At 33.6% G+C, this 25,624-nt stretch overlaps 4 protein-coding genes across 5 annotated transcripts; 3 read left to right on the top strand and 1 right to left on the bottom strand.

Annotated features, from left to right (window-relative positions):
- Positions 1 to 530: 530 nt before the first annotated feature.
- On the top strand, positions 531 to 2,324 carry LOC111215078 (CBL-interacting serine/threonine-protein kinase 11-like). The gene has a single exon (XM_022718247.2). It carries the CDS (start codon positions 743 to 745, stop codon positions 2,057 to 2,059), a length of 1,317 nt encoding a protein of 438 aa, XP_022573968.2. The 5' UTR covers positions 531 to 742; the 3' UTR covers positions 2,060 to 2,324.
- A 1,107-nt stretch (positions 2,325 to 3,431) lies between these two features.
- LOC106348406 lies at positions 3,432 to 5,159 on the top strand. Its single transcript, XM_013788143.3, has 4 exons — positions 3,432 to 3,615; positions 3,920 to 4,058; positions 4,179 to 4,312; positions 4,412 to 5,159. The coding sequence occupies exons 1-4, from the start codon at positions 3,464 to 3,466 to the stop codon at positions 5,040 to 5,042; spliced, it is 1,056 nt and encodes a 351-aa protein (XP_013643597.2). The 5' UTR covers positions 3,432 to 3,463; the 3' UTR covers positions 5,043 to 5,159.
- An 833-nt stretch (positions 5,160 to 5,992) lies between these two features.
- On the top strand, positions 5,993 to 15,627 carry LOC106348407 (LOB domain-containing protein 13-like). Of its 2 annotated transcripts, none has more exons than XM_048777867.1 (3): positions 5,993 to 6,672; positions 6,769 to 7,051; positions 14,640 to 15,627. In XM_048777867.1, exons 1-3 carry the CDS (start codon positions 6,659 to 6,661, stop codon positions 15,141 to 15,143), a joined length of 801 nt encoding a protein of 266 aa, XP_048633824.1. In that variant the 5' UTR covers positions 5,993 to 6,658; the 3' UTR covers positions 15,144 to 15,627. The 2 variants fall into 2 exon arrangements, with proteins under 2 accessions (XP_048633824.1, XP_048633825.1); XM_048777868.1 differs by having other exon boundaries at positions 5,994 to 6,672; positions 6,772 to 7,051.
- Positions 15,628 to 22,091: 6,464 nt separating this feature from the next.
- On the bottom strand, positions 22,092 to 24,384 carry LOC106352045 (GDSL esterase/lipase At2g30310). Its single transcript, XM_048777866.1, has 3 exons — positions 22,733 to 24,384; positions 22,380 to 22,638; positions 22,092 to 22,285 (listed from the first exon to the last, which is right to left on the bottom strand). Exons 1-3 carry the CDS (start codon positions 23,357 to 23,359, stop codon positions 22,092 to 22,094), a joined length of 1,080 nt encoding a protein of 359 aa, XP_048633823.1. The 5' UTR covers positions 23,360 to 24,384.
- Positions 24,385 to 25,624: the final 1,240 nt, after the last annotated feature.

Here is a 25,624-nt window from a genome sequence, read left to right as displayed (position 1 = left end):
TAATTATCAATAAAATAATATAAATACTTAAATACACATTTCTGAAAAAAATTAAATTATTTAGATATGAAAAACCATTTTATATTTTGAATATCAAAAATCTCATAAAACATCTCATATATTGAAATAGAGAAAATAATAATTGGTAATGTACTTACGTTTTGATAATTAGATCTATAATTTCACTAAAATTCAAGTTTTCATTTTTCCACTGAACATAAATTTGATGAGATATGTGTTTTATGGTAAAGTACATTACCAAACTTTTCATATTTATACTACTATTTTTAAACTTAATTAGCCTTTTTGCACGGTCAGATCCCCCAATTTTCTGTGCATCAAGATTAAAAACAAATACGATTAATATTAGCTTAAGCTCTAAACTCTTGTTTCAGTTATCACCATCTAGATCCTTTTCCCCTTTATTATTCTATAGAACTAAACTTCTTAAAAATACTTAAAAATCAAATAACAAATAGTCATCGCGTAAACCTCCACTCCTTAAATACCCAACCACTCCCGTCTAAAATTCTTATTCCTAAATCCATAAAAAGTAAACACACACAACAACAAAGAAACGTCCCTAACAAAAAAAAAGACAACATCGAATTAGCATACGTGTTCATACGCTTGTTCCCATTTGAAAATTACGCGCAAGGTTCCAAATCCACCGACGAAAACTCGTCTTCCTCCCTCTTCTATACATAACTCATCTCTCAACCAGTCTCCGCCTTCTAAAACCATGTCGGAGATCGAGGTTGTCGCCGACAACCTCGGCAACAACAACAACAACAGCAACGCCTTGTTCGGGAAATACGAGCTCGGGAAGCTCCTCGGATGCGGCGCATTCGCCAAAGTCTACCACGCGCGTGACCGCCGCACGGGCCAAAGCGTAGCCGTCAAAATCCTCAACAAGAAGAAACTCCTCGCGAACCCGACCCTCGTCAACAACGTCAAGCGCGAGATCTCGATCATGCGGCGTCTGTCTCACCCTTACATCGTCAGGCTCCACGAGGTGATGGCCACAAAGGGAAAAATCTTCTTCACGATGGAGTTCGTTAAAGGAGGAGAGCTCTTCAACAAAATCTCAAAACACGGTCGTTTAAGCGAAGATCTAGCCCGCCGTTATTTCCAGCAGTTAATCTCAGCCGTCGGTTACTGCCACGCGCACGGGGTGTACCATCGCGATCTCAAACCGGAGAATCTCTTGGTCGACGAGAACGGGAATTTGAAGGTAACCGACTTCGGTTTAAGCGCGTTGACGGATCAGATCCGACCCGACGGGTTGTTGCATACCTTGTGCGGCACGCCTGCTTACGTGGCGCCAGAGATTCTCTCCAAGAAGGGGTACGAAGGCGCGAAGGTGGACGTGTGGTCATGTGGCATCATCTTGTTCGTCCTCGCAGCTGGTTTTTTACCGTTTAACGATCCGAACGTGATGAATATGTATAGGAAGATTTATAGAGGAGAGTATCGTTGCCCTAGGTGGATGTCTCCGGATCTGAAACGGTTTGTTTCTCGTCTTCTTGATATCAATCCGGAGACGAGGATCACCATTGATGAGATTCTGAAAGATCCTTGGTTCGTTAAGGGAGGTGTTAAGCAGATTAAGTTTCATCACGATCAAGATTTTGATAAGGTGAAGGAGAAAGGTGAACCGGTGGTGAAGAGTCTAAACGCGTTTGATTTGATTTCGTTTTCCTCCGGGTTGGATCTCTCCGGTTTGTTCGCCGGTGGGGGGAGTTCGATTGGCGAGACGGAGAGGTTTGTTTTGGAGAAGTCGCCGGAGAAGTTGGCGGAGGAGGTGGAGGCGTTCGCGGAGGAGGAGAAGCTGAGGGTGAAGAAGGTGGAAGAGTATGGGTTTGAAATGGAGGGGCAAAATGGTAAATTTGCTATTGGGATATATATTTCGCGGCTGAATGATTTGCTCGTGGTGGTGGAGGCGAGGAGGAGAGGTGGCGAGGGAGATTGTTACAAGGAGATGTGGAGTAACAAACTCAGGGTTCAACTTGAACGCGTTTGCGATCAAACGCCAGCCGCAACTGTGGATTTTTCATGATGTGATTTCAAGTCAAACGCCAAATCGCTGCGGTTGGATGGGATTGATTGATTTGCGTTCTGCTACGTATCTTAGATTTATTACCCAAAAAAAGAAAAAATAATAAAAAAAATTAACATATATATTTATAATTCTATACTAAATTGTAGGTATCTATTTTGCATCTTGGTAAATTCAAATGTATTACTCACTATGTATAACAAGTCTATATTGACTTGTAGATACTTTACTCTTTTGTATAATATATAAAATTTTCTTCTAATTATAGTTTGGATTCATAACAATTGTACTCAGATACTTAACCATAATTGGTTTATTCAACAAGTCTTAATTGCATTTGTAGACACTTTACTATTTTGTGAATATAGAAAATGTTCTTCTAATTATAGTTTGGATTCATTCCAATTTTACTCAGATACTTACCCATAATTGGTTTATTCAACTTTTGACCTGTTGATCTTGGATTTTGAGCTTTTTCTTATTTAGCTTCTGCAATTTAATATTATATTTTTCTATTAATGAACATAAGAAATGATTGAATGGGAGTTCCACATCCAGTGATGCAAAAGGATTAAAGGGTTTAAAAAAATAAAACAATGCAGCTTATTATTGAGAAAAAGCTATTAGTGTCCACTTGATAAACAGTTTACAACTCAAAAGGAGTGGAGGTTAAGGAACCAATGTCATTATTAAAGCATCATCATAAGCACCAGTCTTTTCTCATTCATCTCATCTATCTTATTTAAATTCATATATGATCATGTCTCAATCTTAAAGTACAGTTCCTGCCCACCTTTTGGTTTTAATAAGCAAAGGGAGAAAATGTATAAAATTAGGAAAGGGGATGAATGCGGTAATGTGGTTGGTGAAGTTATCTTCTTATATCAAACAATTAGATCGATCAAAATCCATACTAGCTCTCAGAATTTTTAAAAGCTATTACTTCTTCCGTTCTTTAAAGTTATATATTCTAGATTTTCACACATTTTTATAAAAAACATTAAATTTGCATAGTTTTTTGTGTTTATCTTTTTTCCATAATTTTAAATAAATAAAAATTTAACTATTGTAATTAATTTTTTTGAATTTTGAAATTAATTAATAAAATATACATTGAAAATATAAAAGATGAATTTTTTTGAAATAATTTTTTTTTCTAGAATATGTAATTTTAAGGAAGAGATGGAAGGAAATATAAATTACTATGTGAACTCGGAGTGTCACAAACATATAAATTACAGATAACGAACCAAGTCTGATGAAGAGACTCTACACTTTCCAAACTGGGCCTTAGTTAAAGTGGCCTACCGATCGGCCCATTAACGTCCTTGCGAAAAACGGATTTTTAGACTGTATCGTCTCCTCCAACGGTCGAATCGACGCTGAGAGGAGAGAGAGAGAGAGATGAGAGAGAAAGGGGGAAGAAGGGAAAATCCGAAAACCCTAGATCCCGTCGGCGAGGATGGTGCCGTCACCGGAAAAGATGGAAAAGGGTTCTTCGCGTGCTACATACTGACCTCCCTCAGCCCTCGTCACAAGGGTCACACTTATATCGGGTACTCCCACTCTCTCTCTTCCACCGATCTCTCCCTAATCTTTAGGTTCCTTTTCTTCTTCTGGGTTCGTTTCATTTCTCCAATTCGATTCGAATTTTTTCTGTTGATTTGATCATCTATGCCCTCGAAACAGAGGATTATGCTTTTCTTGATCAAACTATTGTGAAAGTGCATCCAATTCTTTGGGTTCGATTCAATTTGTATTCTTTGTAGATAAAAATGTGTTCTTGATTGGTTTTTATTAAATTCAAATAAACTGTTGAAAGTTAGTTCAGTGAAGGGATTGCATAATCTGGTGTTGCAGGTTCACGGTGAACCCAAGGCGCAGGATAAGGCAGCACAATGGAGAGATCACAAGTGGTGCATATAGAACAAAGAAGAAACGTCCTTGGGAAATGGTCCTCTGTATCTATGGTTTCCCCACTAAAGTCTCTGCCCTTCAGGTCCCCTTTACTTTCCTCCAAAGCTTCACCCTTTAGGTTATCAAAGTGGTGTGGCCTCTCCTTCTGTTACCTCTTTGAAATGGGTAAAGTCATGCTTATGTGTTTGGAACCTTGTTGCAGTTTGAGTGGGCTTGGCAGCATCCAAGGGAATCACTTGCAGTGAGAGAAGCTGCTGCTGCTTTCAAATCCATCTCTGGACTTGCTAGCAATATCAAGCTTGCTTACACTATGCTATCTCTTCCTGCTTGGAACAGGTAATGCAAAAAAAGCTTCATTGCTGTTTCTTATGTACTTCTCATTCTTCTTACCGAGACCATAACTTGTATATCTCTCTTTTGTGTCTTGGTGATTAGTTTAAACCTGACTGTCAACTATTTCTCATCAAAGTATGCTCACCATGGCGGTCTTTCTCCAAGTTTGCCTCCGCACATGGAGGTCCGTGTTTGTCCTATGGATGATCTTCCCTGTTTCACTAAAGAAGACAACAATTCTCAACAAGAAGATGAAGATAGTCCTGATAGTAATGAAGAAGAGGATGATGATGATAGTGGCAACCAAAGCCAGCCTGGGAATCCAACTTCAAGCTACTTGCTTGACCGACATTGTGAGAAACCAAAAGGACCTGGAACTGTACTTGATGACAGATTAGCAAACTTCACTGGCTTTGGGTTATTAGATGAGAGTGATGAAGATGAAGTATCCATTGACGCTATGGAGAAAGAACCGGAGACTGTTTTTAATGACAGGCTAGCAAACTTCACTGGTTTTGGCTTAGGAAAGATAGCTGAAGATAAAGTATCACATTGTAGTACTATGGAGAAAGACTGTTGGAGAAGAAGCAACTTTGTCACATCGACCACTGAAGTTGAAGTGATAGATCTGATGACTCCATCACCGACATGCAGAGTTGGATCGTCTATGAAGAGGCCAAGAGTTTCTGAGTTTATAGATCTGACAAGGTCTCCTAATTTCATAGAGTTGTAAAGTAATAATAATACACGAGTTGTGTGTAAAACGAAATAAACTTTGTTGTAATTTTCAAGTGTGAAATTGATGAGATCTGGTGTGCGTGCGTGCCCACATGTTCTCGATCTTGACTTAGATTTGTGTGCAGTCATGCATGTTAAGACGTGGGGAGACTAGAAAAAAACGAAACACACGAACAAATGTTTTGTAGTTCCGGTCAACGTGTAAAATTGTGAACTGGTTAAGGCATTTAATTTGAGTTCTTGATTAAGCGGAAACATCACTCACGTGCAGCCACATGTTCAATATACATTCAGCAACTCTTTCTTCTTTTGTAACCCTTACGTAGTAGATTTTCTTTCTACAGTTTGACATTTTGCACATAAAGTAGCAAATAACACGTGAAGACCTTTGACCAGAGAAAATATGTATGAAAAAGTTTGGTTTCTCCTATTATAACACACAAAACTAGAGTTTGATCCGCACAAACATACATAGTCTTAATTTTTACTTTTTTTTATATATTATTTAATGATATTTCTAAACACATAAGTTATTTATATATACTTTTAGATTCCTACAGACCTATTTATAATATACAAACAAAGTTTAATTTAAACCCAAAAATAAAATATCCAAAAAACCGATAAGTATCCGAGCGGGTACTTGTATACCTATGTCTAACTTATTTTGTAAAAAAAAAGAAGTCAATCGAAATATTAATTACTGAGGGTTAAAAGTTAATCACTGGCTTAAATGGTTATATCCAATGAAGAAGTCCAAAATGATTGCTGGATCTAGTTTCTAGTGTGTAACCCACGCTCTATATGAACACGTATAAGCGCCATTTTATAATAGAGTTTAGTAATACTCTAATGATATTCTATTTTATAATGAAAAATATAGTGATGAATAAAAATAAAATAATTACTTTATTTAAAGAATAAACCATTTTTTATTTTATTTTAGGTGAAAATAGAGTGTGGGTGGAAATGCTTTTAAACGGGTTAAAGAGTTGCTTGATACCCCTTATGTTCGGTTGGTTTGAATCTAATCGAATCAGTACGGCTCAATATTGAGTTGCACCCCGTGTACAACGATCGATGCAAACCAACTTTCTTTTCAAGTTATTATTAACAAACCACAAACTTTAATATCTATGAATTGTATTGATCGTTGGGTCGATCTTATTGGAATTGAAATGTGGTTAATATCTTATGGTCAGATTTGAAAAAAACTTAGTGAACATATTTAGTAAATTTTAAACCCAAAAATTAATTTACTGTAATGATTATGGTCTTCGGAAATATGTGTTCATTCCTTATACATATGTTAGGTAAATAATAATAGCCTCTTGCAAATCTCGAGCATACTCAGAATTTGATAATCAATATCTTATCGTACAAGAGTAAGACACTAATAAGAGTTTTTTAATCACCGAGATGATATAAGTCTATAATTCTATAGTGTTTTTATTATAATAAATTTGAATTAGTTAAAGAATGACCATTAAATTCACCCTAATGACTTCTTTTATTAAGAAGGTCTATTTCCTCCATTTCTCCTCTTCTTCTTCGTTTCTCCTCCTCCTCCATTGACGCTCTCAAGAACACACTCATAATTAGCATGCTTGCATGTCCAGAGACAGGTAAATTTAATCACCATGTATCATATCGATTTTTAATTTTTATATATCTTGGTAAAGTTATTAATCTCTTGATGATCTTGAATTGATTGTAAACAGCAGGGAAGGATTTGGAGATTACTACAAGATCGTGAAGAAGGTAAAGAAAGATCCAACCTTCGAAAAGACTATGGATCATGCCGTGATGGGAATCAGGAGACACGTGGCGGTGCCTCCGGGGACAACGTTGAACACCGTGACTCCGTGCGCCGCTTGTAAGCTACTCCGTCGTCGTTGCGCGGAGGAGTGCCCTTTCTCGCCCTACTTCTCGCCTCACGAACCCCACAAGTTCGCCGCCGTTCATAAAGTCTTCGGTGCCAGTAACGTCTCCAAGATGCTTCTGGTACTCTACCTACCGTATATGTCTACACTAATGATTTAATATCTTCTTAATATTTTCTTTCTACAATTATTCTTTGGATTCATATCATTTAAACAAAAACGTATTATAGATGATTATTGGGGATATAGTTGAAGGGATCTACCATTTTATTGTTTGACTTTGCAAATCTATTGCATCGAAATAATATTTCCCATTCAGATAATTTTCTTAATCCCCAGGTGGTTTATCTAATTAACTGAAGTAGAAACTCTATCATTATATGAACATATTTAGATAAAATGAGAATTAGGTATTTGTTAGTATCTCTTTTTCCTACAACTCATGCATGCATATCACCAGTGGCGGATCTAGGAATAGTTTTCACATGGGGTAAAACTTTAAAACATTAGTAATATAGTTAGAAATTTAAATTTTCATCAGGGACATTAGTAAAAATTAAATACAAAATTAGGAAAAAAATAATAATCATGGGGGGCAGCTGCCCCACCCACTCCTCACCTAGCTCCGCCAGTGCATATCACTACATGTTAAAACTGGATTATGGTATAGCAACAACATTAGTATAAAGTATAAACCAGTATCAATTACATATTTTGTATTTTTCCTTAGAATATTATCGCAACTTCACTAACAAACTCTATTTTTTCGAATCAACTTGCCATTTTGAATAGTTAAACGAAATTTATTATTAGTCAAGTTCCTCTCTACCGAATCTAGTGAGCATTTATTTGGTTTTCTAATATCAACTAGGTAATAACCCGCGCCTTGCGCGGGATGTGATTATTAATTTCGTTATTTTTAATAAATAGACACTAAATCTGTTTAATCTGGATATTAGTCGGTTTTAAGTTTTTTTTTTTGATTTTTAATCTTCTAAAATATAACTATTATTTTAAATTTATACTCCCTCCTTTTCATACTAAGTGTCGTTTTGGGTCTATACACACGGATTAAAGAAACAATTAATTTTGTATATTTCCTATATAAAAACATAATTACCACTATATCTAACCATATTTCAACCAATAGAAAAATAAATTACTCAATAAAACTAATAAATTTTGAACTGAAAATCGAAAACGACACTTATTTTGTAACGAAAAAATTTCTCTCCAACGACACTTATTCAGAAACGGAGGGAGTATTCATTTTAGTTTATTCGGTTAAAATGTTTGATTTTTTGGTTTTTTTCCGGTAAAAACCAAAAATTAATATTATTTGTTTATTTTCATGTTATGAATTTTAGATAGTTGTCATGTCGAACCAAAAGTTAATATTATAGTTTCAAACATATAATATTTAAAGAAAAAGAAAAGAAAATTATTATAGACAAATCATTTTACTACAATTTGGTCGGTAGTGAAAGAAGCAATACGAAAAAATATTTCAACTTAAAAAAAAATAGATATTTCAGTTGTTGTATGAGTATGTAAAAAGTATATAAAAATAGTTGACAAATATATATAAAGATATTGTTAATTAATATGAAATGACATTTTTGTTCAAAATAATACATGAAAGATAAAATTTAAATTAATTTGAAATAAAAGAGGCTTTGACATTAGTCATTTTTCATATAAAGAAAATAAAGTTGTATCCGTAAATAGGGATGGGGCCAGATCGAATATATGAGTACTTGGAAGCATTCGTGTCGATTCGATCTTTAGCCACCTAGATATTTGGTGACTCGGATATCCGAAATGTTTTAGAATTTTAAAGAATATCCGATTTGATCCGTAAATAAAATAAAATTTTAAAATAATTGAAAATTTTAATAATAACATTTTATTACAAAAATAAAACATTATTTAACTTTCTAAATTTTAGTACCTAATATATTAAATTTAATTCATAACATATATATATATATATAATTCTTTACATATATGTATATATATTCATATAGCATATCAAATTAGATATATGTTCCTAAAATTATTGGTATTTATGATTTGCTTTTTGTTTGGACATTGTATTTTAGTATTTGATTTGTTTCGTAGAGTTGCGGATATCCAAATTATTTGGTTCAAATCAAAATGGATAATGAATAGAATCAAAATTTATGAATATTTTGCTCAACTTTATCCGTAAATAATAAAAGTAATATATATATATATATAGTTTGGCTTTTGATTTGTTATCTATTTTTATTCGAACCGAAAAAGCCAGAGTTTTATTGGAACCATGTATGTGAGTTTTATATTAAAAACGCAAAATACATTGTGTGAACACATTTATGAATATAGTGTGAACGCGTTAGCATATTTATTATCAAATCGTTGTGAGGCTGCCACGTGTCTATTATAGTGTGAATGCATTTATTACAATGCTTCTCTTTTAATATATAAGGGATAGGTGGTTGCAACCGTTGCAATTTGTAAATATAGCAAGTCAAACATTTGTAGTATAGGAAGCTAACTATTGTGTTATGTATATACTAACTAATGAAATAAACATCTAACACACGAAAAATTGCCGTTTTGCGTAAAAATAAAATTTACTGGTTATATTGTGAATGTGGGTATAAAATATGGGACATTTGCTAAAACCAACCCAAATATTCAAGTCAAATGTAAAAGTGTACCCCACTTTCAGTCAAATGCAAAACCAACCTAAAGGAGTAGTGAAAGTACTATTTCACCCTTATGACCAAACAAAAAACATAAATGTATTTTACGTTTCTATCCTTTGGAAGTCTACACGTAATAAAAGAAGTCTACATATATATAGACTTCCTACGAAGTCTACTTTATAGACTTGTTTTGTAGTCTACACTCTAATTTGGTCTACTAATTTAATTTTGAAAATGTATAAAAATAATTATTGTGATATTTTTAATTAATCATCAATATAATGGATAATATGAAGTAAATAAATTAAAATTTCATATAATCGAACAATTTTGAAGAATATATACTAATTTGGTTATCATGTGCTAGACTATGTTCATAGTTTAGAAACAAAAGGTTCTAACATGTTATGTCTTTTAGTAGTTGATTTCATAGGGTTAGATTTTAGATTTTGTTTTTTTTTTTGTTTTATTAACTTAAATCTGCATATTAATGTTTAGTAGTTTATATTTTGTATAAATGAGACTTTTTGATTATCAAGCAAAACATTTAGGGTTTGATATTTGTGGTTTAGGGTTTCGTAGACCTACAATAAAGTCTATTTATCTGAAGACGTCTTTTTCAGTCTATATTTTTCAATTTGTTTTACAAAAAATCATTATATTTAAACTAAGTTAAGTTCCTTAAGAATAAAAAAGTGAAATCATATACTATAACTATTAAAAAATAAAGAAATAAATTTAATAAATCATATATTAAAATTATTAAAATAATAAAGAATAAACAACAATAATTAAATTATTATAGTAGACTTCCAAAAAGGTCTACTATGTTATAGTAAGATCTACTCCAAAATTTTAATTTTAGTAGACTTCAAACGAAGTCTACAGTATCGTAAATTTTAACCTAGTTACATTTTTGTCTCCCTATATAAACAAAATTTATTCAATCTCTCTCTAAAGTGGCTGCACAAGTTCTTAAAACTCTCTCCCTTCTCTCTAAAACTTTCTCTCTTCTCTCTAAAATTCTCTCAATTGTTTCTAAATCTCTCTCATTATCTTCTTTCTCTCTAAAATTTTCTCAAGTCTTTCTCACAATATTTCTTGTCATTTTAGATATTATGATTCATGGTTTTCATCTTCTCCTTTAAAAAATGTAAGTTTTAGATCTATAGATTTTAAATGTGTATTTTATGTTTATTTCTCACAATATTATCTTTTTTTGGTAGGTATTATCACTCATGGATTTCATCATCTCCTCTAAAAATGTAAGTTTTAGATTAATAGATTTTAAATATGTATTTACATGTTTATATTCAAATAAATTTATAGATCAAGCTCTCTACATTAATTTGCTACTAGTTTACCTTATAAATTATATTATGTAAAGTATTTTCAGATTTAAAATTATTTTCACATTTCAAAATATATAGATTTTTTCAGATCTGAAAATTATCAGACAGTGTAGACTTCTAAAGAAGTTTACTAAAGCTTGCAGACTTCATATGAAGTTTACTAAACCATAAAGTTTAAGCAGACTTCATTGGAAGTCTACAAAAATATGACTTTAATTTTTTTTCTATGTTTTTTAATAATTTTATCTTATTTTGCAGGTATTTTCTTCCATAGTTGTTCTCTTCTCCTCCTAGAAATGTAAGGTTTACATCTATAGATTTAAAATATGTGTTCTAGTATTTATATTCAAATAAAGTTACATATTAAAATTCATATTAATATGTCTTTAATTTATAACTATTTTGTCTATTAAATCATATTTTTAAAAGTTTTTTAGATTTAAACTTATTTCATATTTTTAATGTATTATTTTTCAGATCTATTTTTTTTGATAGAGTAGACTTCATTTGAAATCTACTTAAAACTTACGGCTGGTAGACTTCAAATGAAGTCTACTAGCCTTGAATTTTAAGCAAATTTCATTAGAAGTTTACTCAAATATGATTTTAATTTTTATCTTATTTTTTAAAATTTTATTTTATTTTGCAGGTATTCTCTTCCAATATTTTCAAATCATCTTCCCAAAAATGTAAGCTTTCCATATATTCATTATAAGATATTTTGTGTTTATAATGAACTAAATTTATAGATTCATACATTATCTTTTTGCTTTGTTACAAGGATGACAAAAAACCATTTTTGAAATATTTTCCAGAACAAAGTATTTTCAAATTTTCTAAATGCACACTTTTAAATATGAAAATTTTCCATTAGTGTAGACTTCAACTAAAGTCTACTAAACAATAACTTTACGTAGACTTAATAAAAAGTCTACTAAAATATGATTTTATTTTTTATCTTATGTTTTTCTCATAACTCTATCTTATTTGGCAGGTACTTTTTCCAAGACTTTATTTGAAGCATCAAGATTATGAAAAATCAAACATACTCAAGAATACTTTTTAATATATTGCTCTGTAATAACTTTCATAATAAAATATTAATTTTTAAATAATTTTTTAATGCATAATCTATAAACATTGTATTCATTTTTAGTTGTTTTCACTTGTATGATATTATTAATTTTTTGTTAGATATCAATTTTTTCACAAGATCTAACCAACCAAACAAGTAAAACCACCATAAGCTAAAATAATAACTAACACACATGTGAGAAGAAGAAAATCTATACAAAATTTTCCCAAAAATTTTCAAGAATAATACTAATCAAAACAATTTGCAATAAGTATCAAGTGTATAATTATAACACATTAAATTGTGAAATTCATCCAAGACCATTAAAATTTTACTAACATACACTGTAAAATAATTAAATCATGAAAAAATATGATGAATAATACACAAATACACTTTTAATAGAATTTACGACGTAGACTTCAACTGCAGTCTACATTTGTAGATTTACAAAAACGTCTACACTTATTATTTAACATATAGTCAATCCAAATTTTTTTAGTGTATTGGCGCAGGCTTGATACACAAAGGCGTACAAAGTGTGTCTTAGATAACTCGATCAAGTTCCGTACTTGTCGATTATTCGTGACAGGCATAAGAGGAGTATATTCCTATTCGGAGTCATTTGTTTTAAATGATGTTTGGTAAGGAATAGGTTAGCACCATCTTCTCAATTTTGTTGTCCAGATCATAATCTTCTTGTGTCATTTCAAGAAGTTTACCATGTGTACAGCCATCATGCACAAGGAACATTCTTCAACCTTTCCGATTCTTCATCTTTTTCGAATATTTTGTCACCCAAAATGTCTTTGGCCCATACTTCACACTCGCTCTAAGTTTCCAACCACATCCTTGAACACGACACTTAGCCACATACAGAGTTTTTGTTGTCTTATATGCTGAAAATGTAAAATTATATTCCACAGTCACCGACTTCAGCTTTGAAACAAGCTCAGCCTTACTAGCAAAACTATAAACGAAGACTTAGAAATACGTCTACAATTATTAGCTAACAACATTGTCAAATCAAATGAATTATACCTTCATAATTATAAAAAAAAAATTATTTTCAAAATCACTCAAACCCATTAGGATTAACTAACACACACTGTCAAACAAAAAAACTAGAAAAAATTTAATGAATAATACACAAATTCACATTTTTATAGATTTTTCTATGAAGACTTAATATTTAGTCTCTGAAGATGTTGACGTTCTTTTCAGTTTACAGACGTAGACTGTCAAATAGGTCTACTCTTTGGGTTGGTTTTTGCAATTGACCATTTTACGGGTTGCTTTCTATAGTTGAATAAAAGTTGTAATTTTGTACATGTAGACTTTCATTTCAGTCTACAATTTAAAAAGGTTACTTTTTGCAATTGACCAGAATTCATCCAAGATTTGACTTTCAGAACTAGACTTCATATGCAGTCTACATGTTTGAATTTTTTTGAAAGAGGTTAGTTTTGCAATTGACCAAGTTTGACTTCAAATCAGTAGATTAAAATGAACGTCTACGGGTGTGTAGACTTCTTGTGAAGTCTACTCTCAAATCCGACGGGTTGGTTTTGCATTTGACCAAAATAAAAAAGTAGACTTTATACGCAGTCTACATTTTTTTTTTAAGATAAGAAGACTGCATATGAAGTCTACAATTTAATAAATTTTTGATTGCTTTTTAAACTTTTTGGTCAAACACAAAACTAACCTATTCCACGAAGTCAAAGTTTTGGTCAAATGCAAAACTGACCTTTTATAGACTTTGTTGGCAGTCTACATTTTGTAGACTTCCGTTGAAGTCTATTTTGAAAAGTCAAAAGTTCGGTCAAATGAAAAACTAACCTCTTTTAGGTAGACGTCTTAGTAAGTCTACCGAAAGTTTTATTTTTGTTGTCAAAGGTAAAGACGGAGACTACTGGGGAAGTCTGCGTTAGAAAAAAAATTTGTCTGCTCAATTGCAAAACTAACCCGTGCGTTGACAAATAGACTGCATCGTAAGTCTCCACGGAGGCGTAGACATACAAAACAGTCTACCGTCGCGACACAGATCTGAAAAAGAACGAAAACCATGTAAATAGTTACATTTTTCATGTGTAAAGCTTGTTTCCAACCTTTTCAACCGTCCAAACTCCAAATATGAGCAAAAAGAAGCATCTTTAACGATTCACTAATGAAGAAACTCGAAAATATGAAGTTTGTGATTATGAAAATGATAGTTATGAGAGTTTTTTAGATGGAAATGTAGAGGAGATGAGAGAAAATGAAGTTTTTTGGGTTATAATGAGAAAAAAAGTGGTTGAAAATTGAATTCTAGAGCTTTAGAGCTCAAAAATGGTGGTTCATGGTGGTTGGAAAAATTGATGATGATGGCATTTTTGTAAATAAGAAGAAATGGTTAGGGTGTATTTGATTTTTTGTTAATTTCGAAATTAATAAAAAAATAAATAAAAATGGCAATTTTGTGAATAATTCAAAAACATAAGGATAGTATGGAAATTTTATTGATGAAGGGTTGGTTTTGGATTTGACTTGAAAATATGGGTTGGTTTTGAAAAACACACCCATAAAATATTGACTAAAATGTTTCAGGAAGTGGGTGAAAGTCAGAGAGGGGACGCCGCAAACAGTTTAGTCTACGAAGCAAACTTGAGACTGAGAGATCCTATCTACGGTTGCATGGGAGCAATCTCCGCTCTTCAACACCACATCCAATCTCTCCAGTCCGAACTCACGGCTGTCCGCACAGACATCCTTCGCCACAAATACCGAGAGGCCGCCACAATCACTTCCCTTCAAAACAACAACAACAACTTCAACAATACTACAACCACATCAGTGTCCGATCATGCTGCTCTAGCTGCGACCATTTTGCTCCCACCACCACTGCCACCGCCTCATCCGCCACGACCACCAAGGTTGTTGTCGTCTCAGCCTGCTCCACCTGTTTCCTTGCCCTCTCCTTCGATGGTGGTACCGTCTTCTTCGTCTTCTAATTCATCTGCTGGCAATTCTATGTATAATCCTCCTCCGTCTTCGGCCGCTGGATGCAGTAATTCTCTGTCCAGTGACAACAATGTTCATTACTTCGATTAATCAGAATTATGTTCTTACTTACCCCGGTCCTTTTAAAGTAAAAGTTTGAATGTTGTTCCATATTGAGAATACGGCTTGAGTGTTTTGTTTTTATTTCATGTAGATTAAAAGTTGCATTACTCGTACATTCACATTTGCTTTGACGGCCCGTAATTTATTAACTTATCAGACGATTAAATAATATCTTTATTTATTTCGTGCTCAGTCATTTTGTTTCTGTCAATATCTCACGGTTTTATTTTCTACAAATTACTCATAGCCCGATTTTGCACCGTTAGATATACAATCGATACATCAATTTGCAAATTCTTTGAAACGTTACCATAAATGAGTGTGATGCAAGCAAGACACGTACGTACAAGACTTTGTACTCTAAGTTCATCTGTAAAAACTTACAATGAAATATATATGCATTTTGAAGCATAACTTCACATTTCTTACTGTCATAGGTTGTATGGAATCCAAGGGTGGCATATGGAGCTCAATTATTGATGTTATTATAATAGTCTTTTCATAAACAATATTCATCCACGAGAAAAATTCAACCCTCATGCATACGGTAACTACATTATGTCACTACAAGAAAACACGCCGAATTCCGACGGAGATTCCGACGGACGACACAGTCGTCGGACACTTTGGACGGAATTCTGACCGATTTCCGACGAAAACAAAAAATCTGAAGTCGTCGGAATTCCGTCGGCTAATTCCGACGAATTTCCGAGAAAACATGGGTCGTCGGAATATTCCGACGACTTTTCGACGATATTCCGATAAACAATATAACCGTTGTAGTCGTCGAAAAGTCGTCGGAATATTCCGTCAAATTTCCGACGATATGCCGATGAAAAGATATAACCGTTACGGTCGTCGGTATTCCGTCGGTATTTTCCGACGAATTTCCGACGAACCAAGTGACCGTTGCCGACAAATAAATATGACCGTTTTATAGCCGTTCGAGATTGGAAAATACTGACGGAATTCCGACGGAATGCTTAATATCTGTCGGTATTCCGTCGGAAAGTCGTCGGATATCCGTAAGCAATTTCCTATAAATGCAACCCCTCCTCATTCATCTCATTCACACCTCATTCTCTCTTCTTTCTCTTTAGTCATAACAATTCCGTGAAAATCATGTCTTCAGGAGCTTATTATCGTTCGTGGATGGATAAACCTCATTTGGATCCCAACACTAATTTGCTTACGGAAGAATACGTTCAAGGAATTGGAGAATTCATGAGGCTTGTTCAACAGCAACCGGATGCAAAAAGTGGTATGTTAAGATGTCCCTGCTCTACTTGCAATAATAATAAGGTTATAAAAGAATTTGATGTTTGGACTCATTTGTATATGAAAGGGTTTTCACGTAATTATAAAGTTTGGTACCTTCATGGGGAAACTGGTTATGAATATGGTAGTACTAGCGAACCTCAGCCTGTTAGTGAACTTCAGCCTGATATTAGGTTAGAAGAACCTAGAACGGATATAGATTATGGTGTAGGTACTGAGCAGATGGTACATGATCATTATAGAGGGGAAGAACCAAATCCCGAATCTAGGAGATTTTTTGATATGTTAGATGCAGGAAAACAACCTTTGTATCAAAATTGTAGAGATGGTCATTCAGTCTTATCATCTGCAACTAGATTAATGGGTATTAAGACAGACTATAATTTGGCTGAAGAATGCATGGATGCGATTACTGATTTTGTCAAAGGTATTCTACCTGAGGATAACCTTGCACCGGGTTCATACTACGAGGTTCAGAAACTTGTAGCCGGTCTTCAACTACCGTACGAAGTGATAGATGTATGTATTGACAACTGCATGATCTACTGGAGAGCGGATGAGACACGAAATGTATGCAAATTTTGTGGGAAACCTCGTTATCAGGAGACGAGGGGAAGAGTTCCGATCCCGTTCAAAAGAATGTGGTATTTGCCTTTGACGGAAAGATTGAAGAGGTTGTATCAGTGTGAGCGCACAGCAAAAGCAATGAGATGGCATGCAGAGCATTCCACAAATGGTGAGATTAGACATCCTTCAGATGCGAAGGCTTGGAAACATTTCCAGTCAACATATCCAGAATTTGCGGAAGAGAGAAGAAATGTTTATCTTGGATTATCTACTGATGGTTTCAGCCCGTTTGGAAAGCATGGAAGACAGTATTCCCGGTTCTCCATCCCAACCCACGACGAGGACATAGCACTTGGTTAGTATTTTTTTTAATTTGTAGTATTATGTTTTTTTCCATTAATTAACTTGTTAACTAACTTGTATTTTTTTTAAAGGTTCACCAAGTCGAAAAATGGCATTAGCAGGAGCATCAACCAGATGATGTACTCCATGCTTCGTTTTGGATATTCAAAGTGGAGTGTGATTCCTTTCGAAGAACGAGAGTTGTGGTTTCGTCAGTTTGCGGTAAACTCTTCATTTTTTTAAAGTATTTACATTTTTTAAAATATATTTACTTATTAAATTATGTTTGTTTTGTAGCAAGAGTTCAACTGGCACTCCGATCTCACGGAAACAGTCCGTAAGAAATTCAACGAAAAAGCCATGGACTCTTATACGAAGCAGATAAACGCGTGGAAGACAGTTTGGCAGAAGAACAAGAGGCCACGGTTCATCAACGGGACGGTGTGGGAGCAGTTGATAGCTCATTGGGAGAAGGAAGAAACTGCAGAGACGTCTTCTAGGAACTCCAAGAACCGGAAGAGCGATCGTGGCGGGAAAGGTATGTATGTGCACAACCTCGGCGCTTGCTCTATGTCTACTAAGGAAGATGAACTTGTAAGTTTTTTTTAATTATTTATCTTTATATTTTTTAAATAAATATTTTATATATTCCTTGGCTAATAATGGCGGTTTTTTAGATCGAAGAAAATGACGGTAATCCCGTTGATCGTCTCCAACTCATTAAGGTGGCTCACACTAACAAGAAGACAGGTCAAATTCAGGATCCCGTGATCAAAGGTGTCGTTGATTTGGTGGAAGCTGAAATAGCAACTCAATCTCAGCCTCTCTCTGATGACGGCGATTCTACGGGAGCTTCAACCAACTTGTCCCTATTGCAAATAAATGAGATGGTTGAAAAGGTAATTTTTTTTATTAATATATTTTTTTATAATGTCGATTACTAATTTGTCTATATTTACTAACTTTAAATATTTTTGTAGGCGGTTCCTAAAAGGAAAGGAGGCCGTTTAGTTGGGTTGGCCCGCCGTGCTTCTTCGTATCCGGCGTCTTCTTCGCAAGCTCCGTATGCCGATCCCATGATTCTCGAGGAGCTACATGACAAAGATGAACGGATTGGGGCATTGGAGGAGCAGAACACCACTATCCTTTCGGAGAATGCCACTATCCGTTCGGAGAATGCCACTATCCTTGCTGAGCTGGCATCCCAGAAGAAGTTCAACGCCGAGATAATGCAGAAGCTAGATCGTTTGATGTCTTCGAGTTCTTAGTTTTTTTCAGCTTTTTAAAACTGTCTGAATGTTTTTTTCTTTCGTTTTGCATGAATTTTAAATTTTCTGAATGTTTTTTTTCTATTTCGGTTTGTATGAATTTAAATTCTATAATATTATTAGTTTTAAATTTCAGATTTTATTTATTTATTAATTAATTTTTCATATAAAAAATATATATAAAAATGCAAAATTAATTCGTATTATTAAAATTGACATTTTCCGACGAACTAAGTTCTCGGTAAATACCGACGGAGTATGACTCGTCGGTAAATACCGACGGACTATGATTCGTCGGAACATACCGACGAATGGTGAGTCGTCGGAATTTACCGACGAATCGTAATCCGTCGGTATTTACCGACGAGTCATATTCCGTCGGTATTTACCGACGAATCAGACTCCGTCGGTATTTACCGAGAACTTAGTTCGTCGGAATCTTCGGAGGATCCGTCTCCGTCGGTATATAGTTTTTCCGATGAACTCTAGTCTCGTGTGTCCGCATCGGAATATTGTCGGAACTTCGTCAGAATGTTATTTCTCGGTATTCGTCAGAAAGTCGTCGGAAATTCTGACGAAATTCCGACGAATTCTTTTTTTCCGACGAAATGATACCGACGAACGCCTTCGTCAGAAATGCGTCGGAATAGGCCTTTTCCGACGAACTTCCGACGATTTTGGCCATCAGAATCTCTTTGTTTTCTTGTAGTGTGTGTGACTTTATTAAATTTTAAACATATTTATACATGTGACTTAAAATTTCAAATAGATTTAATAGGTATTTATTAAACCTTGTTCAAGTTGTCTAATTTAATGTTTATTAATTTTTTTTAAACCAAAAATTTCGAACTTCTAGTTACAATAGAATCGATTTGTCAACAACTATGCAAATTAGTTGATATGAAATCTATAAGAGATTTTTAACATGGTAAAAAAATCGTTTATATGTGAATTTTCACAGAACGGTTCAAAATGATACAATCAAATATGAATTTTTGTATTAAAAATAGAATTATAAAGTTGTCTATTAGATTACATTTTTGGTAGGAGGTGACATTTGCTTTCGCGTTAAATGTAAGGTTTGCTTCGTGGATTCCTTTTTTTTTATCCCATGCTTAACTAGTTTCAAAACATAGATCGAGAAGAGAACAAATAATAAATCTACATCCTTTAAATTAATATAAATCCACATCAACCCAGACACAATTTACAGGGAATAAAGAACCAGAGATAAAGTCTTGGTAAATTGAAGTATTAATTTATATGAGATTCGACTAAATAAGTTATGAGCTTATTAAATCACTTATACTACTCCTTCTGTTCCTTAATATTACATATTTTAGAAAAAAAAATTGTTTTAAAAATATCTATTTTTTACATTTTCAAGATATGTTTTATTAACTAATTGCAAATTTCAAAAAACTTAATTGTTTTTACTAAATTTTTATTGGCTTAAAATTATAGAACAAAGATAAACATAAAAAATTATTTAAATTTAATGTGTTTTATTAAAATGTATGAAAAATATAGAATATGCAATATTAAAAAAGTACTATTTTGTTAGATTAACATTAAATGAAGGCGTTGACTAATATATAAATTAAGCAACGAGCTTTCCCAGGTACTGATTCAAAATTTTAAATTAATCAACAACTTTAATGTGGTTTAGTCTATTAGTTAAAGGAATTAATTGATCAATTAAATTAATGACAGCCGTAGGAGAATCTATTTATATCTCTAACAGAGTTCCAGAGTCATCACATGACGCAGTTACATAAACTACTAGTACTATAGTACTACTACTATCTGATGTTTGATTACGTAGAGCCCCACAAACTTTCGTTTATAGAGTTAAATTTTCGTTGTACAGTTAAATTTCGTTGCAAAATAAATATTTCTTTTATAATTTTAATGTAAAATTTATTAATTTTATATTATAATCTATTTTGTTATTGTTTGAAATATGGTTATATGTATTGGTAATGATGTTTTTATTTAATAAATATAAAAAATAAATATATTTTAATCGGTGTGTCCAAATCTAAAATGAATATTAAAATGAAACGGAGAATGTAGTAATAGTTATACATTAATGTCTTCTTAATTTCGGGCATTACCTAAAGGCTTAAAGCTCATGTTTTGCCTAGTAACAGTGTAACACACACAATAGCTTTGAATAATTCTCTCCCCGTTTCAAATTGTTAAAATGTTATCTTATAGATATATATATCAACACTAATATCGAATACTGTTCCATTTTTTTGAAAGATGAACAGTGGAGTAGTAAAGATGTTTATCATAGATGTAGTGTAGATAAAATTAGTGGTCGTGGGTTAATCTGTTCTGAGATGAACTATTCATCATAGATTAATCCTTTACTTCTTTTTTTATGCACCAGATAATCCTTTACAAAACTGTTCACTCATAAATAATTGAGAACTCTTCATGTAATTAAAAAATAGCTCTTCAATTTCTTTTTCTGTTTGGTAACATATCTATACGGGAGGTTGGGACTTGGATAGCATGTTGAGTGTCATGAATTTTTAGCTTAGTTCAGTTAACAAGTGATTTGTCGATATCCCATATAAAATCTCATATTATTTTATAAAGACTAGATGGTTTGCCCGCATATGTGGGCATATTAATCTTTTTATGAATATTTATTATTTTTTTTATGTTTTATTATGTCAAAAATCAGCTTGATAAGTTATTATTTGTATCTCTGAAAATTTTAAATCAAACATCAAATTATTTTTATATGACAAAGTTTTTCATCAATTATATATATATATATATATATGTTTATTCTTGTGTTTAAATTTTAAAAACTCACACATTAAAAATATTTTAGAAAATATATCTATACAAATGTTTTTATTTGATTAATATTTAATTATAAATGATTTATAGGTTAATTTTTAACTTTTATAATACAATATATTATTTATAGATAACAGCACAATATATAAGAATTATCTGATTTTAAAAATCTATTTTTTATCAATTATCAAACATAACATATAAATCTAAAATAGTTAATATAAAATTCATTTTCACTATAAAATGAATTATATGTAAAAATTTATTAAAGATATCATTAATTTTAATCGCTTTAACTTTTAACGTGAGAGTTCAAATGCAAATTTTTATTTTTTGTAAATAATAGTATAGATATGATATGGTCGAGCCAATACGATCCAAGTAATCCGGTGATTTACAAAGTCAACCTAGTTCACTTCATGATTACGTATTAAAATCTTTGTAACCTATGCAAAAAAGCAACGTGAGAATATTTTTTTACGGTATGTAATTTATTTACGAGGGTATCAATTATATATAAGAAACTCCAATCATAATTCGAAATACATCATCATAATTCGAAATACATCACCCATTCGATACGTATATCTCCTCCATAGGGGCATATATGTGTGCCTTGGTCATATCCAAGACTAAAATACATTTTGAAAATTGTAGTGACTTAAGTCTTAAGCCACCCTCGAATCTGAGCATCAACAAAGTTTCCTAGGTATTTGTAAGCAGCTTCCGAGGGATGAATTGAGTCCCAAAACAAGTGATCCGAATGGTTCGAACATGTCTTTGAAATGACATTACACATGAAGCCCGTTTCTAAGTACCCTGTCCCACAACATCCTTTTTTCGTCACCTTGAACCCTGTTTTCATTTTTACAACCATGAAATGAATTGCATATAACTTAATAAGAGAATATTTTAATGACTTGCGAGACAAAGAAGAAATGATACATACCATATTTGCTAGGTTTTTGGATCATATCCATCACAGGGTCATATACGTTGGCGTAAAGGAACTTGCTTCCTGGTAGAGACGCTTCAATCTCAGGCAGTTTCTTCACAAGTTTTTGATTGTACAAAACTGAGTCCGTGTTCTCTTGTTCCACACAAAATCTCATAACATTTCTCATTTTCGTGGTCATTTGGACCGGTAAACATCCCATTGGCGGCAACCCTCCGACAACTATATTCCGGCAACCTAAACTATAAAGTTCCTGCACAAAATAAGAGGAAAAAAATTGAGAAAATCAACGTGATAAATATAAAAAATAGTTTGAATAAATATTAATGATTTATAGAAAACAGTACCCTTACAAAACCGTCAAGCCTCTTGAGAACAAACTCTTGGTAACCATAGATATCAGGATACTCAAGACGCCTAGTGGGAATATCGTAAAAGTTCCAGATGAAATCGTTAGATCCTGCGCTTATGACCACTAAAGCATTATTAATTATTTCCATCGCTTTCTTGTCTCCTACGATACCTTTGAGACGAGCAATGTAATCCTTGAACATGCTTGGTTGTTTTGAGACTGGAATCGCCTTGCTCGAGAGCGAGGTACGATCATCATAACCCGCACCAGCAGATGCGAAACAGACTCCAGTAACAATGTCTTGGTCGGAGATGTTAGGTTGTAGAAACGGAGGAACAAACTCTTTGATGTTAAGTTTGGAGGCTATAACATCAGAGATTAGCTTTCCATTAGAGAACCTTCCGTTAGCTTCATGACCGGGGAGATCAACGCCGTAAGGGAGATGCTTAGCCTTGAAGACAGCCTGTGAATGGTAGTTGTTGTTGCCTGTGTCTGCGGTTGAGTCCCCAAAGATTAGAATTGCCGGGAAAGGTGGCTGTGGTCTGGCGTTTGTGACCGCGTTGCAAGACGCTCTGAGCGTTGCAACAAAGAGAGCTAGAACTATGGTTTTAGACATGCACATTGTGAAATACGTTATTTGATTTGCTGTCTTCACTTATGTAAAATTTGAAATTTATTTGGTTACTTATTTATAAGGGACCTTTGACTTTTCTGTAGGACATGTGCGGTTTGTTCCCTCTCTTATTTGTAAGTTTGTTTTTCGATTTTTGTGTGTGAGAAAGGAGTTAAGTTTGTTTTCTTGAAACTGAAAACAAATAGATAGAAAGGAAACATGATATTTGAATATTGGAGTCTAATTAAAGATAGAACTAGTATGGTCAAAAGCAGAAGAACGGAACTAAAATGTTAAAATATAAATAAAAGAAATTTGTTGGTTGAGTGAAAATTTCAAAGGGAAATACACTTACCAACATTATCGAGTCCATGATATAACAATTAATAATTTGGTTCGATAAAATATGTTCTTGTAAGGATGAGTGATGACGTAAAATGTTTATATAATACCTACTACAATGGTCCATGTAAGTATGTTAAAGACCATATGTATGACAATTGATTCATTCTTAGAATCTTCTCTCAATTTTAGACTACAATTGACCAACATTGTAATTAAAATACATTAGATATTGTTCACAATTGTATAAAGTCTAAAATTGGCCGGGCCTCTTCAGTAACAACGTATAGTATCATTTTTGCAAGTTGTAGCGTGAAGGTAATTAACCATCGATCATGAAAACAAAATCAAGAGAATGAGATATGGGAAATTAGGAGATATAGACATGAAAAAAAAAGTAATTCACCTTATAGCACTTTTACCTAACAAATGTATAGACAGCGTCAATAATACATAATAATACTATCTTATCCTTTCTCTTTCACCGGCTAACCTGCTACAATTAAAAAAAAATTATAACTTTTATTGTCCAAAGTAAATCGTGTATTCTCTTATTCCACACATCTTCTTCTTCTCGCTTTCTTCGTTGGTTCTCTCTGAAATTCCAAACGACCCTGCCGCTTCTCTGCTCCTACGGCTCGCCTCTCACTGCAATCAACTTTTCATCTCCGTCATCTTCCCTTCTCATCGGCTTCGGCTTTCCGGGCGTTGATGTTAGGAGTTTTCAAGGCTCCTAAGACAAATGTTGTAGTATAGAAGATTGTCGAACCAGTTCTGAGGGATATCAAAGCACTGAGAATGCAAGTACTCACTTAATCTAAGTGCAATCAATGATTTAGATGGGTTTTAAACTACTACTAAACTAGAAAGCAATAACAGAATGAAACTTTCTTGACTAAGGGAAAAGAGAACTCATGGGCATAGGGATTAGACCTTGGGTGATCAAGTATCGAACTAAGGATGGCAAATGATCAATCAAACTATCAACCTTAAGCCTAGACACAATTCTAAGCAAGCTCTATGTCTAGATGAATGCTCATTTGCTAACATATCTCAAACATCAAATGTCTTTGGTTGAATAATATGAAAGCAATCATTACTAACAAGTCTATTAGCTATCTTAGTACCTTTAACAACAAATGTCTTTGGCAAAGTATACTAAAAGCCTAGGAGAGTTGTCTCGGGCATTTCATCGAACACCTTTCGGGTGAGAAATGCCTAAGGATCAACAACTGAGTGGCCAACTCAGAAGATGCATTATGATTACTCTACTAGCAAAGAAATATGAATGATCTACACTAAAACATCCTAGCTCTAACCTAATCACCCTTAATCTCCCTAACCCATGAATTCAAAAGGTGATTACTCACTAATCTCCATGATTCCTCTTAAACCCATATTGGATTTCAGATTAATCATGTAGAGAAACACAGGAAATAGATAAGAACACAGAATTCTCAATAATAAACTGATCAATTCATTCAAAAAGATCCCTTTCCAAAGGTTTTTGGTGGTTTTTCTAAGAACAAAGATGATCTGCCTCCTGGTGGCTTACAGAGTAATAAAACATAGGTTTAGAAAATAAAAACGTGCATAATGAAATGACCAAAATGCCCTTGAGAAATCACAAGTTCGAGCAGAAACAAAACACGGAGCGACCTCAGCCCGTCGCTCCGACAAGTCGCTCCAGGCTTCGGGAGCGACCTCGCTGTGTCGCTGCGAGAGGTCGCTCCGGGCTCGTTCTCGCGTCTCCGGGTGATGAAAACGCGAGCGACTTCTCCCTGTCGCTCTGGTATGGTCGCTCTGAGCTTCGGGAGCGACTTCAGCACGTCGCTCTGGAAGGTCGCTCCGAGGTGTAAATGTGTGTCTCCAGACGTGAAAACGCGAGCGACCTTGTGCAGTCGCTCTGGATGAGTCGCTCCGGGATGTGGT

Source organism: Brassica napus, chromosome A4 (genome assembly GCF_020379485.1).
Source record: "Brassica napus cultivar Da-Ae chromosome A4, Da-Ae, whole genome shotgun sequence".
Lineage (NCBI taxonomy): Eukaryota > Viridiplantae > Streptophyta > Magnoliopsida > Brassicales > Brassicaceae > Brassica > Brassica napus.
This window is presented reverse-complemented; position numbering and strand designations above follow the sequence as displayed.